Source organism: Ranitomeya imitator, chromosome 3 (assembly GCF_032444005.1).
Source record: "Ranitomeya imitator isolate aRanImi1 chromosome 3, aRanImi1.pri, whole genome shotgun sequence".
NCBI classification, from domain to species: Eukaryota; Metazoa; Chordata; class Amphibia; order Anura; family Dendrobatidae; genus Ranitomeya; species Ranitomeya imitator.
Genome location: NC_091284.1, coordinates 131,580,017 through 131,598,960, shown reverse-complemented (window position 1 = coordinate 131,598,960; position 18,944 = coordinate 131,580,017). Strand labels below are relative to the sequence as shown.

General features: G+C 48.2%; 1 protein-coding gene across 2 annotated transcripts in view; it reads left to right on the top strand.

Annotated features, from left to right (window-relative positions):
* Positions 1 to 18,944, top strand: part of ACOT9 (acyl-CoA thioesterase 9) — a 55,864-nt gene that overhangs the window by 32,802 nt on the left and 4,118 nt on the right. For both annotated transcript variants that reach the window (XM_069761459.1, XM_069761458.1), the window contains one exon: positions 13,824 to 13,909. In XM_069761459.1, coding sequence (XP_069617560.1) covers positions 13,824 to 13,909 — 86 coding nt within the window. The remainder of the gene's footprint in view (positions 1 to 13,823; positions 13,910 to 18,944) is intronic.

Genomic DNA, 18,944 nt, shown 5'->3' with positions numbered 1-18,944 from the left:
TATTTGAGTTGTGCCACCGTGTGTTTCAATTTAATGAAGTGGTCTGGTATGGGAAGCCAGGTCTTGCCACAACGAATGGTCGATTTGTGGCTAGCAATTCGGTCTCTGATATGTTGGGTTGTTTCTCCAATGTATAAGAGGCCGCAGGGACATTTTATTAGGTATACCACGAAGTTGGAGTTGCAGGTATGGTATCCCCGGATGGGGTAGGATTTTCCCGTTCTGGGGTGAGTGACATTGTCCGATTTTATCACATTGGAGCATGAGGCACAGCTCAGACAGGGAAAGTTGCCCTGCCTGCGTGTGGTTAGGACACCTTGTGTCGTGGTGGGACGTGAGCTGCCAATGTCCGCTCGTACCAATCTATCCCTGATTTTGGGAGCCCTCCTGTTGCACATAAGGACTGGTAAGGTGAAGCAGTCAACTTTGGGGTACGCTCTGGATAGCAATGGCCAATGTTTTCTGATAATTGATTGGACTTTTGGCATCAGAGGGTGATAGGTATGTACAAAAGGAACCCGTTCTTTAGTGACAAGTTGCGGACGGGGGGATTGTGGATTGAGAATATTGTTTCTCTCTAGTTCCAGTAGACGTGTGGGGTAATTTCTGTCCCTGAATTTCTGTGACATGGTATCTAGGCGTATCTGGAGTACGACTGGGTCAGATACAATTTTAGCTAGCCTCGCAAATTGAGACCGGGGTAAGCTATTTTTGGTGGCCTTAGGATGGCTACTGGAATAATGTAGGAGATTATTACAGTCTGTGGGTTTGGTAAATAGATCACTTGTAAGTTTCCCAGATTGGTCTTTGTGTATCATTGTGTCTAGGAATGATATGTGATTTATGTCATACTGGATAGTGAATTGTAGTTCCGAATGGACCGAGTTAAGTAGTTGGTGAAAAGATTATTTCTGTAATTCTGATGACCCTGTCCAGATAAGGAAGATGTCATCAATGTAACGATGATAGCATCGGACATGCTGTTTGAACAGTTCCTCAGGGTAGACGTGATTATTCTCAAAATGGCTCATGTACGCATTTGCGTAAGCCGGTGCGACATTTGAGCCCATCGCGGTCCCACAGCATTGTACATAGTAGGTGTCCTCATATAAGAAGAAGTTCTCATATAGGACCAATTCAAGAAGATCTAGACAAAATTTGATGGAACTAGAGGACATATTAGAGGCCTGGAGGAGTGTCCTTCTGGCCGTGATACCTTTTTCATGTGAGATGGACGTATACAAGCTGTTTACATCTAATGTAACGAGTAGGCTGTCTGATGGTATGGTGTCATATTCTTTAATGAGGCTCAAGAAGTGTCCAGTGTCTAACAGGAAGGATTTTGTAGTCTTGACAAGGGGTGTAAGTATTTTTTCAATGTAGATCAATAAGGATGATAGTATCGAGTCTGTGGAGGCTACGATGGGTCTACCAGGAGGATTTCTGAGTGATTTGTGGACTTTAGGAAGGATGTAGAAAACCGGAGTAACTGGATTGGGGTTGGAGAGAAATTTAGCCGTGTTCTGATCAATTGTGTGGTTATCTAGGTAAGTCCTGATAAGGCTTCTTATTTTTCTGTCAATGTCAAATGTGGAGTCTCTCGGGACTCGGGATAACGCTGTAGGTGTTGGGGTCAGAGAGTTGGCGTTGGACCTTATTGGAATACATGGTACGGTCCATAATAACAATTGCGCCAGCCTTATCGGCAGGTTTTATTATGGATTTATTACTCTGGAGGGACGAAAGTGCCTGTTTTTCCGCTAATGTGAGGTTGGTGTGTGTAGGGAAGAACCCAAGGCGTTGCTGGTGTGAAAGTTCTTTCACCTCACGGTCAACAAAATAAATAAAAGTTTCAATCGCATGAAAAGACTGAGGAGGACTGAAGGTACTCGGGTTGCGTAAACCCAGAGAGGCGAGGGGGATTTCCGCAACAGAGACGTCCCCAGTAGGAGACACTCTGCTCTCGGAAGTCTCCGCTAGTGTCCCGAAGTGAGTCTTAAGTCTCACTGTGCGGTAAAACCGCTGGAGGTCCCTCTCCAACTGGAAGGCGTCCCAGTTGGGAGTAGGACAAAATGACAGTCCTACAAAATGACTAATCTTAAGGGAAGTCGCTTTTGTAATCCCTCTTCTGCCTTAGTCTAACACTTTGCGTGTTCGCCTTATGCCCACCGCAGCATCTGCCGTGAGTAGCTCTGCACCACAGACTGATACTCTCCCCTTCTGATTTTTTTTCCTCGGGCCCGTTCAGTCTAATTTTAAGGGAGGTCGCTTCCGGCCTCCTACCTTTTCTCAGGCAGGCCTGCAGCAACCCACATTATGCTCACCGCCCAGGACCCCCCCCCCCCTGCTGCTCCGCCTCAGAGCAAAGTCCCCACTCCAGGCTGGGCCTCCTCTCTGTCTCTATCAGTAGTGGATCTCACACGGGTGTCCCAGACCCTTGTGTCCGTGCTAGATCGGTTGCCCCTGCAGACTTCCGTAGTAGCCAGCGGGTCGCAAGAAGCTCCGTCCGAGACTTCTAATACAGGCCGCGAAAGATCCAGACAGGAACGCCGATTTGAGTTCTTTTCTCGGTCCATTTCGCCCACGGTCCTTCTCTGTGGTAGACTTCCCCCTGGTCTTTCCCCCCTGAGTCAGGCGAGGCTTTCTCTGATGCGCCTTCGGAGGATAATTTGGAGCCGGAATCGAACCAAATCGCTAACATGAGGGATATGGTTCAAAGCCTCATTGGATCGACCAATCAGGCCTGTGGCATCAAAGATTCCTCTACGAAACCCGCAGATCAGGCGGTTTCGTTTAGACGGTCTAAACTACCTCCCAAGGTATTTGCTCCTCATCCTGAATTCGAGGAGCTTCTGGCCAGAGAAAGAGCGAATTCGACCAGACGTTCTAGAGGCAAGCGTCTTGGAGTCTCATATCTCTTTCCTCCGGATCTCATTGCCAACCGGAGTGAGAGGCGTTAGAGAACGACCTCTCCCCCTGTGGATCCGCCGGCTGCTAGACTTGCCACCAACACAGTTCTTACGCTGTCCGGTGGGGCAGCTCTGAAAGGTTCCATTGATAGGATCATGGAATCCTTCGTGAGGTCAGCTTTAGAAACTGCCGCATCATCCCAATGCCCGGCTTTGGCTTCCACTTGGGTTTCGAAGTCTGTATCCGAGGGGCTAAACAACTCCGCTGGGGCATTCAAGCTGGAGCTCCATCAGGCCGGCTGGCGGAACTTGCCACCCAGATTACTCACGCCGGGAAATAATTTGTTCCCTGGACGTCGCGTCTTCTGCCGCACAGGCGCCCAGTAATGTTGTTGCCAGCCGTCGCACTGTTTGGCTCAAGAGTCATCAAAGAAGTCCCTTACGACCCTGCCTTTTCAAGGTTCACGTCCTTTCGGTTCCAAGCTAGACCAAATTATTAAGGACGCCACTGGCGGCACCAGTCCCCTTCTCCAGACCTCGCCTACTTCTCCTTAGGCAGCTACTTCGGTCTTTTCGACCTTTTTCGTAGTTTCGCGGCATCAGATTCCTCTTCACAACAGCAGAGGCCACAGGCACGTTAAGAGAAGAAGGTATTCTTCGACTCACTCCTTCCTGGCGTTCCCGCTACTCCTAAGGTGGATTCTCCAGGTCCAGGACTGGAAGTTCCACCTAGGCATGACCCACGACTAGACCCCAGCCCATTTCTCAGGCTGGGCAGCCGTCTCCTGTTCCTCAGGGACGTCTGGGTCTCCTCAGTAGAGGACGCATGGGCCAGGGCACTTGTATCCTCTAGATACAAAATCTTCATTTCACGGCCCTGGGATCGTTTTCTTCGAATCCCAACTTCCAAGAGACCCTGCTCTAGTCCCGGGTTTCTTTACAGCCATTGTTTCCCTCCTTAAATCCGGGGTAATCGTTCCCGTCCCAGAACAGGAACGGTTCAACGGTTCACAGGCTTCTCTTCGAATCTTTTTGTACTGACAGAGGACGACAAGGTTCATCCCAGTCCGGATCTCAATTTGCTGAACAGGAAGTTTTGTCGGAGACACTTCAGGATGATATTCCCTCGTTCAGTAATCGCTTCCATGGAGGCTCAGGAATTTCGGTTTCAGGCTCCCGAAAGTCTGTCCATCTTTCCCGACATTCTAGCTGTTGCGGGTGGCTCGTCAACAGGAAGAAGTTCCGTCTTGTTCAGCGCCTCGTATCTCCGGGCATGTTCTTCGACACTTGTCGGACCAGAGTCTTCCTTCCCGAAGACAGGATATCCCTCCTTTGTCAGGAAGTTCGCTTGCTCCAGGGTTTTCGGCTCCCCTCCTTTCCGATGGGCCTTAAAGGTCCTAAGGAGGTTGGTTGCAACATCGGAAGCAATTTTCCCTTCGCCCGTTTCATTCAAGACTTCTTCAGCAGGCTATTCTATCACAGGGGACAGGTCTGTCTTCTCCCTGCATCGTCCGATCCAGCTTTCTCCCGGGTCAAACGGTTCCTCGACTGGTGGCCGAGGTCACTTCTCTTATCCCAGAGTAGATCCTTCACAGCATATCCTTCCTTCCAGTTCCCTGGCAGGTGGTGACGACTGACGCCAGCCCGCTCGGCGGAGGCGCAGGGCTTTGTCACCTGTTCTTTTCAGGGTTGTTGATCGGCGCAGGAGTCCTCTTTGCCGATCAATGTCCTCGAGTTCCGGATCATCTTTCTGTCTTTCCTTCACTGGGTAAGTATTCTCAGCAGCCTGCCAATTCGAATCCAGACAGACAATGACACAGCAGTGGCATATGTCTACCACCAGGGGTGGACTTGGCGTTCTCTGGCCTCGGCCGAGATTCCAGGATCCTCCTTTGGACAGAGGCATCGCGGTGCCTCTAATTTGTCTGTAAAACACTCGATCAAAGACAAAATAATTTTTGTCCAGAATAAAAGAGAGTAGGTCAAGCCTGTTGATGTTAGGTATTTGGTCGCTGGTATCCATCTTGTTTTGGGCAATATTATTGCCCCAAGATTTGTTTGGTGCTGTTCATGCAGATGTCCCATATTGCATACACTATTAGCTCAACATCATTATCAGGGTGTGGGTGGTGTCGTACAAGGGGGAGGGTTCTATTGTGAGCCGAGTGTATATGTATATAGGTCCTATGTGTGACCATTTTTAAATGTTTTTAAATTTGTGTGCTCTTTGTGGTGTTTTGTATGTCCTTATATATTATTTCAATAAAGATTGTATATTTTTTGCATATTCAATCCATTGCCTTGGGTGATCCCCATTTATGGTCTATTTCTTGTCTTGTTTCTTTGCTTCTTCCCTTTAAGAAGACGTTATCTTCTCAGCCACAGGTTAAGACCTTCCTTCAAGGAGTAGCCCACGCTGTCCCTCCATACAGGGCCTCTGTGGATTCATGGGATTTAAAGGTTGTGTTGGTTGTTCTTAGGGGTTCCCCCCCTTTGAGCCTCTCAGGGAGTTTTCCCTGTCAGTTCTATCTCGGAAGGTGGCTTTTCTCAGGTCCATCTCTTCGATCCGCCGCGTTTTTGAGTTGGCGGCCATTTCCTGCCGACCTCCTTTCTTGATTTTCCTCCAGGACAAGGTGGTCCCAGGCCTCCGCCTTCCTTCCTTTCTCGAGGTGGTTTTCATCTTTCCACCTCAACGAGGACATCGTTCTACCTTCCTTTTGTCCAGCTCCGACTCATCCTCTGGAGCGATCGTTGAACAGGCTGGACCTCGTCAGGGCAGTGAGGATCTCCCTGGCTAGCACGGCCGCTTTCCGAAAGATGGATTCTCTTTTCGCCATCCCTAATGGCGTGCGTAGAGGCCTGCCGGCTTCCAAGGCGACTATTGCTCGCTCGATCAGAACGGCAATTTTGGAAGCTTACCGGGTCAAGAACAGAGGGCCCCCTCCTGAGATGAAGGCTCACTCTACCCGGGCAGTCGGCGCTTCCAGTGCGGTACGTCACAGGGCTTTCGCCGACGGCTTTGCAAAGCGGCAACCTGGTCTTCCATCCACACGTTTCGCCGAACTACGGCGGACTCCAGCCTGGGCAGAAGGATCCTGCAGGCGGCAGTGGTGAGTCCTCGGACCTGATGGAAGTCTGTTTTTCCCACCCCAGGGACTGCTTTGGGACGTCCCATGGTTCCTGTGTCCCCCAATGAAAGGCGATAGAGAAAACAGGATTTTTGGTTGCTTACCGTAAAATCTGTTTCTCGGAGCCTTCATTGGGGGACACAGCACCCTCCCAAGTTGAACAGCTCTGTTTACTGTATACGTTTGAGTTCTTTGAACACTCTTTGAGTGTTTGAAACTGTTAATCTATGGAGCGCCGTGGAATTTGTTGGCGCTATGTAGATAAAGTTTATTATTATTATATTATATTATTATTCTTTCTCTTTTACACGTTGCTTCTCCTACTGCTTTCTCACTAACTGAATATCCTACTTCCTGTCGGTAGGGTGTACACTGCAGAGGAGGAGCTAACTTTTTTATTTGCATAGTGTCAGCCTCCTAGTGGCAGCAGCATACACCCATGGTTCCTGTGTTCCCCAATGAAGGCTCCGAGAAACAGATTTTACGGTAAGCAATCAAAAATCCTGTTTTTTTCCAACATACTTGACGGCAACACCGAGAGAGGGGATCCGCCCATCAAGGACAGGAAACCTTCAAGATAAAAGGGGCGGCTCCTCTCTCCACATCAGTTGGTTTCCTGTCCTTGACGGGGAACCCTCAAGATGGAAGTCGTCTGAAGACAGAAGAGGATGCCGGGATCTGGGTCGGGTGGATTTGGGCAGGCGCTGTCTGCTGCACCCGTCACCAGGTACCCGTAGTCGCCTCGGGGGTCAATGTATACCATGCCCCCCCTGAGCGAAGCATGGCCACAGCCCGCGAGGCGAATGCCTGGGTGAAGTTGGAGCCTCGGAGGTCTTCCCTTTTACCAAAAAAAAAAAAAAAATCCACCTGCCAATTGTCCTCGGAGGTCACAAAGGTGCTCCCTCCCTGTTGACTATGGTGGCCATGCAGCCTGTGAGACACATCGGTGCCCAGGCTAGGTAAGGCTCCTTGGAGGTTTTATGACATCCCTGTTGAGCACTGCAGATGGTCCCCCCAGCCCACCCCCTCCCCTTCCCCCCTCTCCTTCCTTCCTGGATCGGTACCTGAGACAAGCGGAGAGGTTTGGAGCGGTATCTGACAGCATGGATCTGGAGGAGAGCGTGGCGTGTCGGACGGAGGGGACACTGCAGAGTTTCCTGCCTGGCCAGCGCCATGATTCCAGGAGGCGGCCGCGCGTGCGCACATCGCTGGGCAGCAGCGCTCGGAACGTTTGTGCAGGGCACTGGGGCAGGAGGACAGGAATCTTCGGCGCGCACCGGAAGTAAGGGCCGGATGCGCGCCTGGAAGGTGAGTGCATGGACGCTGGAGGGCGACAGAGCAGCGCGCACCGGAAGTAAGTGCAGGGTGCGCGCGCAGAACCCAGCGGTGGCACTTGGGTCAGAGGCAGGATCAACCAGGTGAATGATTAAGAGCGCGCCCCGGAAGTGGTGCCAGGGGCACGCTTTGTTTATACAGCAGCATTGCGGTGGCAGATGCAGGATCAACCAGGTGTTTGATTACATGCACGGAGGTGGTGCAGGCGATCAGCCAGGTAGTTAATTGGATTAAATACACCTGGTGCTGAGCAGCCAATAAAGGCAGGATCAACCAGGTGATTCATTAAAAAAAAAAAAAAAGTGAATCTATTTAAACGAGCTAGAAGTGCTGCCCTGTTTCACTAAAACCAGGTCAGGTTGAAGGTGACTACTCTTGTTGTGTGCTGGTGTGTATAATGGAGAGTTTCTCGCCAGAGCATTTGATGCCACAGCAGGAGGTGCAGGAGAGGCGGTCTCGCTCAAGCGAAAAGAGCCAGACCCGCCATGTCAGCAGCAAAAGCCGCTCGGACAGTATACGGACGGATCGGCGTAACAAGGAGGGGTCCCTAGTCTCATTGGGAGACACGGAGAAAACCAGCCAACCTCCGGATCCGGTACCCGTACTTTGAAAACGTCCGAGTGGTGAGTGAACTACGAGAAAGTCCAGCACGCTAATGTCTGTTCTTTTCTCTTCTCTTATCTCCGTCTCTCCCCTCTTTTCTTACATACATTGCGGGGTGGAGTATAGGAGGTCCCCAAAAAGTATAAGGCGAAGAGTAAAAATAGAGAATGTCCCTTATGTAAAAAGCCTTTACTGTCATCTTGGGGTAAAAGACTGTGTAAGGACTGTATTAACCAGACTGTGGCGGAGGAAACACCCTCCTTTACGGACAGCCTAAGATCTCTGATTCAGTCCGAAGTCTCTAAGTCCGTAAGAGCATTACAGACACCTGACACAGATGCCAGATCTAGGGACAGATCCAGCCCCTCTATAGCATCCCAAAGGGATTCCTCGGGGTCAGAGCAGGATTCTGATACGGCCCGCTCTTCTGATAGTAGCTCTGAGGAGGAAGACACCTTTCCAGCAGAGGCTACAGATAAACTTATTAAAGCTGTTCGCTCTACCATGGGGCTGGTAGAGGAGAAGGCCAAAAAGACAGCCCAAGAACTCATGTTCAGTGGCCTACAAAAGAAGAAACGGAGATCATTCCCTGTTAACGATCAAATACAAGAACTGATCAAAAGGGAATGGCAAAAGCCAGAAAAAAGGTCCCAGATAACTACCTCCCTAAAAAGAAGGTATCCCTTTGAAGAGGAAGCATCCTCATCTTGGGACAGAGCCCCAAAAATCGATGTGGCGGTCTCAAAAGTGGCCAGGAAGTCCTCCCTGCCGTTCGAGGACCTAGGTTCTCTAAAAGAACCTCTGGACAGGAAGGTGGACAGTTCCCTGAAGACAGCTTGGGAAGCCTCAGCGGGAGCACTAAGGCCAGCTATCGCGGCCACTTGTGTCGCCAGATCCCTTAAGATCTGGATAGACAACCTGGAGGAACAGGTGGAGCAAAAAGCTCTCAGGGAAGCTATTCTAGAGTCACTTCCAACTATGAGGGCAGCGGCTATGTTTCTGGCTGAAGCATCAGCAGACTCTGCTAGGCTGGCAGCAAAATCAGCAGCGCTAGCTAACACTGGACGCCGTGCCGTATGGCTTAAATGCTGGCCAGGGGACACTCAGGCCAAAATGAAGCTTTGTTCTTTGCCTTGTGAGGGAAACTTCCTGTTCGGACCGGCATTAGATGAGGTACTGGAGAAGGCCGGTGATAAAAAGAAGAACTTTCCAAAACAGCCGTTTCAGCCCTTTCGTCGCTCCTTTCGGAGAGGCCAAAGATTCCGAAGACAGCAGTACAGGGACCGAGACAGAAGCAACCTGGACAAGCGACCCAGGGGAGGAAAGGGCTTCTATTTCGGCAAGTCCCCCAGAGACCCCAAAAAACCCTCCCAGTGACGGTCCTTCTCAGGTGGGAGGGAGGCTCTCTCACTTCCTTCCAGCCTGGGAGAGGATCTCCTCCAGCATATGGATCCGGCAGATCGTAGGATCAGGCCTAAGAATAAAGTTTCACCACTGGCCTCCAAGAAGGTATATGCAGACCCCGGTACAGTCCTCCCAAGAGAAGCAAGACAGTCTGGAGGGGGAAGTAACATCACTCCTAGACAAGCACGTCTTGGAAGAAGTTCCTATAGACGAAAGGAGGGAAGGATTTTATTCCCCTCTTTTTCTCATAAAAAAACCGGACAACTCTTGGAGGACAATTATAAATCTAAAAGGCCTCAACAAATTTCTTGTAGTACCATCATTCAAGATGGAAACCATAAAATCGGCGGTGAAACTTCTCTATCCCCAGTGCTACATGTCCGTCCTCGACCTCAAGGACGCTTATTATCACGTCCCAATCAGACAACAAGATCGTCAGTTCCTCAGAGTGGCAGTTCAGCTGGGGTCCCAGCTGCGTCACTTCCAGTACAGGGCTCTGCCCTTTGGGATAGCAACCGCCCCACGCGTATTTACGAAGCTGATTGCAGAGGTCACAGCACATCTCAGGGAAAAGGACACTCTAATAATTCCCTACTTGGACGACTTCCTGATAGTGGGAAAGAACTTTTCTCACTGTCAGGAGCAGGTCAGGATAGTGATGGACACTCTTCAGACACTGGGATGGCAACTAAATCTCAAGAAGTCCAAGCTAGAGCCGGCAATGGTCCAGAATTTCCTGGGGATAACGGTGGACTCCGTGGCACAGGAGTGCCGCCTCCCAGAAGAAAAAGAAGAAAAAATCAAACAGATGATTATGGCCACATTAAAAAAGCCGGAAATGACCTTAAGAAGGGCCATGTCGGTGTTGGGGTCCCTAACCTCCTGCATACCGGCAGTAAAATGGGCCCAGTTCCATGCAAGAGAACTGCAATGGTGTGTGCTGCAGAACGACCGAGAACTTCAGGGACTGTTAGAGCAGAAGCTCACTCTCCCACTCTCTGTGCTCCAATCTCTCAGATGGTGGTTACAGATAGAGTCATCCCCCAGAGGAGTTCCCTGGACATTCACAGCCTCCATGGTAATCACAACAGACGCCAGTCCATGGGGATGGGGAGCTCACTCAGACACACTATGGGTCCAAGACCCCTGGGCTCAAGAGGAGAAAGATCTATCCTCAAACGAGTGGGAGCTCCTAGCAATAGAGAGGGCGCTAGAGAGATTACTTCCACACTTGGCAGGGCATCATGTGAGAGTCCTATCGGACAACCGAACAGCGGTCGCATACGTGAACCACCAGGGAGGCACCCGCTCTCGGGCACTGATGCACATAACCACAAGACTCATGTCTCTAGCCGAAAAGCACTTCCTGTCATTATCGGCCCTGCATATCCGAGGTGTGGACAACATAAAGGCAGACTTTCTAAGCAGGAACCACTTGAGGCAAGGGGAATGGTCCCTAAAAAAGTCAGTTTTTCAACGGATAGTGCACATGTGGGGAAAACCCAGGGTGGACCTCTTTGCCTCAAAAGTCAACAAGAAAGTCCAAAAATTCTGCTCCCTGAACCCTACAGACAGGCCGTTGGCAGTAGACGCCTTCAGCATAAAATGGACATCTGGACTCCTGTATGCCTTCCCACCGATATGTCTAATCCCAGTGGTTCTGAGGAAAATCAGGGAAGACAAGGCCAGAGTGATCGTGATAGCGCCCTTCTGGCCGAAAAGACCGTGGTTCTACTGGCTGAGAGTGATGTCAGTGACGGACCCGTGGGTTCTCCCGGAAGACCAGGACCTTCTAACTCGGGGTCCCTTCAACCACCCGCAGAACTCCGGGCTTCATTTGACAGCCTGGCATTTGAGCGGTCGTTACTAGAGAAAGAAGGGTTCTCAGCTGGGTTAATATCCACCTTGCTCAGCAGCAGAAAACCAGTAACGACCAAGATCTATGGGAGGATATGGAAGAAATTCCTGTCCAGCTCAGGGCCAATACGGGAAGGGGAGGTCCCGATAGTGGCAATACTGGAGTTCCTGCAGAAGGGCTTAGATCTGGGGTTAGCTGTTAGTACCCTCAAAGTACACATTTCAGCCTTAGCAGCCCTATTCAACTGTGACCTGGCAAGTAATAGGTGGGTGGTGAGGTTTATCCGAGCCTGTAGTAGAGCTGACTCTGTTCCATCTCCTACTCCTCCACCATGGGATCTAAATCTAGTGTTAACAGCCCTGATGGAGAGCCCCTTTGAGCCGTTAAATACAACTTCTGATAAAATGCTAACATTAAAAACAGCTTTGTTAGTGGCACTTACGTCGGCCCGTAGGGTGGGGGATTTACACGCGTTGTCAGCTGACCCCCCTTACACACAAGTCATGGACGATAGGGTTGTATTAAAATTAGATCCGGCATATCTCCCCAAAGTGGTATCGAGATTCCATAGAGCTCAGGATATAACCCTACCCTCTTTCTGTCCCAATCCCAGTAACAAAAAAGAGGAGAAACTCCATTGCCTAGACGTTAGGAGATGTATCCTACAGTATCTAGAGGTGACTAAATCCTGGAGGAAACAGAGGGCTTTATTTGTTTCGTACCAGGGGTCAAGGAAGGGCCTTAAAGCCTCAAAACAGACTATAGCTAGATGGGTGAGAGGGGCCATTATTCTAGCATATAGTAGTGCAGGCAGGGTTGTTCCACAGGGTCTGAAAGCCCACTCCACGAGGGCCATGGCGACGTCGTGGGCGGAGAGAGCAGATGCTACCATCGACCAAATCTGTAAGGCGGCCACTTGGTCCTCTCCGTCTACATTTTTTAAACATTATAGACTAGACCGATCTGCTACCTCTGATCTCACCTTTGGGAGAAGAGTGTTACAAGCAGTGATCCCTCCCTAGAAGAGAATACAAATCTCTGTAACTCTCTCGTGGTGCCGTCATGTATGATGGAAAAACACGGGTATTACATACCTGGTAATGTGTTTTTTCATGAGACATGACGGCACCCTTATATTCCCACCCTTTTGATCACGTCATTAGTTGGGTGCATTATTAGCATTATTTGTATTATACACTCCCTGGGGTATCGGTGAATAGAACCGTATAGGATGTATTATTTATGTGTACACTAACCAGCGGAGTTCCTCTCGTACTCTGTAAAACAACTGATGTGGAGAGAGGAGCCGCCCCTTTTATCTTGAAGGTTTCCTGTCCTTGATGGGCGGATCCCCTCTCTCGTGGTGCCGTCATGTCTCATGAAAAAACACATTACCAGGTATGTAATACCCGTGTTTTACTACAACAATAGACCAATAACATACATTTATAATTGTGTTCCCCATTTTTTATAGAAATTATCTTCATATTTAGTACATATTGGGTTTTTTGTACGGCAGTGTTGCTACAAAAGCGAATTGGACTCGTGGTGGCTTTCCTTATTTTTTTTATTTAATTATTTTTTGTTTTCGCTTTATTTATTTTCTCATTCATTTCACCCATTGTGCACCATCGCATAAGATCGTAAAAAGACCCTTCAGTCGCATTTCAACAATGAAATACTTTTTTTTTTTATTGTTGATTTCCCCTATAACTGTGGATAGCACATTAGATCAAGTTGCAGGGTGAATTCAGCTTCTTGCTTTAATATCGGAGCTGATCTGTGTTTGCTGGGAAGTGACAGATCCTGATCACTGGGTCCGCAGGAGGAAGCTTTTCGTGCTTTCTATTCACGGCTCTTGATCGACACTGTGTATGTAGCAATTAGGAAGTCAGAGCTTTAGGGTATGTGCACACGTTGCGGATTCTCTGCAAATCGGAAGCGTTTTTTGCAGTGCAGAAACGCTGCAGATCCACAATTGATTTACAGTACAATGTAAATCAATGAGAAAAAAAAATGCTGTAAACACTTTGCGGAAAATCCGCTGCGGAAACGCTGCAGTTTAAAAGAAGTAGCATGTCACTTCTTTTTTTGTGAATCTGCAGTGTTTTTGTACCCATTCCATTATAGAAAACCGCAGGGGTAAAAAACGCAGCAAAAACGCACCAAAAAACGCTGCGGAACTGCACAAAAAACACGACAAATCCGCAGGTGCGTCTTCTGCCAGGAGAGGCAGAAACGGCACCAGAAATTCCTAAGCCTAATCTGCAACGTGTGCACATAGCCTTAAAAAAAAAAAGTTGCAACCTTCTCTTATAGGAATCCAGCCTATGTACGATCTCATGCACCTGTTTACTCTGCAGTCGCAAAAAATGTCATTGCAGAATTATATGCCGATGCCTGGACTTCTAAAGTTTATGGGCGGTCTGCAGGAGGTTACCAAGCTCTGTCCTGATATGTACTGTGCTTTGTGTTGGAAACTGTTCTGTTTTGACTCATGAACAATGGGAATATTTTGGGGGTATATCTAAAGATTATAAAAAAAAGTTATAAAATATTTGTATGTTTAATTCCGTTTGTCCTCAGGAAAGAAACATCTTCAACCGAATTTTCGGTGGTTTTCTAATGAGGAAAGCCTATGAATTAGCCTGGGCAACTGCATGTTCTTATGGGTGAGTGCTCCTCTTTAATGGCATAGGAAAGGGTGTTAACACAGAAACTTTTCTTCATGTTCTCATCTCTTTTACTAATTAAAAGGTACCGTATACATATATTGGCCAAAATTGTTGGGACACGTCTGGTAAAGTAAGAAAACCCCCCACAACCAGGGCCGTATTTAGAGTTTCTGCTGCCCTAGGCACTTTTAGTGCTGCCTCCCCCTTTGGTGAGTATGACACTATCGGCAGTGACTTTGGCAAGAATCGCTGATGTGAAAGTAGCCTTTTGCAGCAGATCGGGCAGTTTTTCCGCATCTGCCGCGTAACGGATCACTTACGGCAACACTGCGTTTGGCTTCATTCATTCCCTATGGGATTTGTGGCACTTGCTTTGATCTGGCAAATGCGGTATCATACCTCCCAACTTTTGAAGGGAAAGAGGTCTAAAGGTTGCGGTGCACGTAGTGCGCCGTGGCAAATTTCAGGTCCCGCTTCTGACCACACCCATTTCACAACTAGTCACACCAATATCCACGTCCCAACCACACCCATTTAGCACTGCTGATCACACTGTTTCATATACAATAATTATAACCCCCCAAAAATATGGCCACACAGTGCTCCATACTGTATAATGGCCACACATGATGCTCAATACTGTATAATGGCCACACATGATGCTCCATACTGTATAATGGCTATGCAGTGCTCCACATACTGTATAATGGCCCTACATGATCCTCCATACTGTATAATGGCCACACAGTGCTCCATACTGTATAATGGCCACACATGATGCTCAATACTGTATAATGGCCACACATGATGCTCAATACTGTATAATGGCCACACATGATGCTCAATACTGTATAATGGCCATTGGCCACAAATGATGCTCCATACTGTGTAATGACCACACATGATGTTCAGTACTGTATAATGGCCCCTCATGATGCTCAATAATGTATAATGGCTACACATGATGCTCCATACTGTATAATGGCCACACATGATGCTCCATACTGTATAATGACTGCACATGATGCTCCATACTGTATAATGGCCACACATGATGCTCCATACTGTATGATGGCCACACATGATGCTCCATACTGTATAATGGCCACACATGATGCTCCATACTGTATAATGGCCACACATGATGCTCCATACTTTATAATGGCCACACCTGATGCTCAATAGTGTATAATGCCCCCCTCCCATCTTGTATGCATGGCTCATCTCCCTCCCATCCCATAAGCATGGCTCATATTCCCTCCCCCCCTCCTGTATGCATGGCTCATATTCCCCCCCTCCTCCTGTTTGCATGGCTCATATCCCCCCTCCTGTATGCATGGCTCATATCCCCCCCCTCCTGTATGCATGGCTCATATCCCCCCTCCTGTATGCATGGCTCATAATTCCCCCCCTGTATGCGTGGCTCATAATTCCCCCCCACCTCCTGTATGCATGGCTCATATTCCACCCCCACCTGTATGCATGGCTTATAATTCCCCCCCCTGTATGCATGGCTCATATCCCCCCCTTCCTGTATGCATGGCTCATAATTCTTCCCCCCCACCCCCCCCTATATGCATGGCTCATATCCCCCCCACCTCTTGTATGCATGGCTCATATTCCCCCGTATGCATGGCTCATCTCTCCACCCCCCCACCCCCGCTCCTTCTCCCATCTTGCATGGCGCAGGCGGCTTACCGTCTTCCTTCATCCCCCCTCCTGTCCCTCATACTCACCTATCAGCTGTCCCACGGCCACAACGCGTGGCTGCGCCGACATCCCTCTGGCTCTGTCCCAACTCCCGGCGCAGCACCTTCTTCCTGAGTGAGCGGTCAGGTGGTACCGCTCATTAAGGTCATGAATATGCGCATATTCATGACCTTAATGAGCGGTACCACCTGACCACTCACTCAGGATGCGCTACAGACGCTGAGACCAGGCATCCCTGGAGCAGGGTCAGGGTGAGTATTGTCTGACTCTTCAAGGAGGGTGGGTGGGGGCGGTCGGTCGGGAGGCGAAAAAAAACAAACAAAAACCTTGCTCAGGTGCCGCCCCCCGCATCGTCCTCGCCCTAGGCACGTGCCCTCGAGTGCCTAGTGGCAAATACGGCCCTGCCCACAACGGTCAATAAAATAACTTGGCAAAAGTAGTTTTCAATTTACATTTCCAGAATATCAACTAATGAGAATCAGATATTGCTTTGAATTGGGGTTCAACAGAAAAAAAACTAATGGTTAATGGCCTGGAGGAAAATGATGGTAGCCTTAACATGATATATTGTTGCACAACCTTTTGAGGCAATAACTACAAACAAACCATTTAGTGAGATTACTGCAATTATCCACCAGCATTGAAAATTAGCTTTGTCAGTTTCAAGTTATTTCTGTGGCCCCTCTGGGTTTTTCTTACTTTACAAGAAGGTTACCAACAATTTTGTCCATGTTCATTGATTGCTCCATTTTGAAGAACAGGTCTTTTCTACTGTGAGACGATGAGTAGCTACATACGTAATAACCTAATTAGGACACTCATTTAATTTTTGGAATATTTACAGTTGCAGACAAAATTACTTAAACTCCATTGGCAATGTGTTTTTTCAGAATTTATAAACTTTCTGCTTTTTGTAATAAAACAATGAAGCGAGAACAATTGAAATATCTCAATACAACTAATATAACAAAATATATCTCTAAAATCAACACAATATGCCACTTTTAATGACTACTGCAACACCTTGATGAAAAACATTTTTGGCTGTTATGACCTGCTGCAAACCTGATGCATGACCAGTCACCAGCTTCTGGCAGTGTTCCCGAGGAATCCTAGCCCATTCCTCATGGAAAATTGCCTCCACTATTTAATATTCTTGGGTGTGTGTTCTGCAATGGCCTTCTTCAAATCTCACCAAAGATTTTGTATGGGGTTAAAGTTAGATGACTGTGAATTCCACTGCAGAATCTTCCAAGACACCAAGCTTTGAGATATACTTGGGATTATTATCCGTAGCCCATTCCTTAATAGCAATGGTCTCCTCTTTACTAAAATTCTTGGTGTGTCAAGAGAGTGGTCCAAATAATTCAGTGATCGTTGTCGTGTTCAAAGAAGGAAAAGGACACAAAAAGATAGCAAAGGTATTGAATGCTCCTAGAGACTCAGTTGGAAGCAGAGTTTGCAAGTTCAAAGTTAGAGGAAGAAATTTTCTGTAAATTTGCTTATACACCTAATTTGCAAAAGGGGTTGAATAATGTTCATTGCCACTATAATTCTGGTAACTATGTGGAGATATGTGTAAGTGGACATTAACCTAAGGCCAGGTTCACACTGCGTTAAAGCAGCCCGTTCAACACATTCGTTAAATGGGCTGCGTTAACCCAAGTCCCGAAATTCGCTCACGCTAGCGCAGGTAGAGCTAGCAGATGCTCTATCTGCGCTAGAAGTGACGGCACATCGCTAGCGCACGCCCATTATGGGCGTGCGCTAGCGATGCGCCCGAAATAGGGGATAATGGCAGCGTTAACGGACTGCGTTACACCGCATTATGCCGTGGTGTAATGCAGTCCATCTAACGGACTGCCAGAACGTTATGTGAACCCAGCCTAAGTGGCATGCATGAACTCTGCACATCCTAAACTGTAATTTGGTAGCTCTTTGTGTCTCGGTCTCTGCATGGAATAGACTTTTGGCTACAAACATGAATTTTTTTTTCAAAATGTTATGTTGTGATACAAAATTACTTGAAGGTACCAGTGATTATAAAGTGCCAGGTGGCATTTCCCAATGTGAATTGTTTAGCATCTGAAAATATATGGTGTATAATGTGAATGGTTTTATTTTATACTAGATGGTGGCCCGATTCTAACGCATCGGGTATTCTAGAATATTCATGTCCACGTAGTATATTGCACAGCCGACGTAGTATATTGCACAGCCGACGTAGTATATTGCCCAGCCACGTGGTATATTGCCCAGCCACGTGGTATATTGCCCAGCCACGTAGTATATTGCACAGACACGTAGTATATTGCACAGACATGTAGTCTACAGCACAGACACGTAGTATATTGCCCAGCCACGTAGTATATTGCCCAGCCACGTATGTAACAGGTTAAAAAAGACTTAAAATAAAAAATAAACATATACTCCCCTTCCGAGGGCCCCTGGCGCTTGTGTGCGGTGCACGCGGCCGCTTCCGGTCCCAGGGTTGGTATGAGCGCAGGACCTGTGATGACGTCGCGGTCACATGACCGTGACGTCATGGCAGGTCCTTCTCGCAGAGGACCTGTGATGACGTCGCGGTCACATGACCATGACGTCATGGAAGGTCCTTCTCGCATAGCATCTTTGGAACCGGAACCTGCCGCTTGCACTGCCGAGGAGAGGGCGCACGTCGGAGGGTGAGAATAACGTTTTTTTTTATTATTATTATTTGTAACATTAGATATTTTTACTATTGATGCAGCATCAATAGTAAAAATTTGGTCACACAGGGTTAATAGCGGCGATAACGGAGTGAGTTACCCGCGGCATAACGCGGTCCGTTACCGCTGGCATTAACCCTGTGTGAGCGGTGACTGGAAGGGAGTATGGAGCGGGCGCTGACTGCGGGGAGTATGGAGCGGGCGCCGGGCACTGACTGCAGGGGAGTAGGGAGGGACTAATCGGACTGTGGCCTTCGCTGATTGGTCGCGGCAGCCATGACAGGCAGCTGGCGAGACCAATCAGCGACTTGCATTTCCATGACAGACAGAGGCAGCAACCAATGAATATCCGAGCCAGACAGAAAGACAGAAGGACAGACGGAACTGACCCTTAGACAATTATATAGTAGATTTCAGGGTTTCGTTGTATTTCACAAAAGTGTGAAAATTTTCCCGATTGAGAAAATTAATAGAGCGTTCTGTACAACACAATATGACCTTAAAAATGTAAAGAGAACTTTTAACCAGGTCAAAACTGGGAGGTTTATGCTCTTGATTCATTCCTGCTGCTATACAATTCCAGAGATGTGGGCCTTTTTATTTAGTGCAGCCAA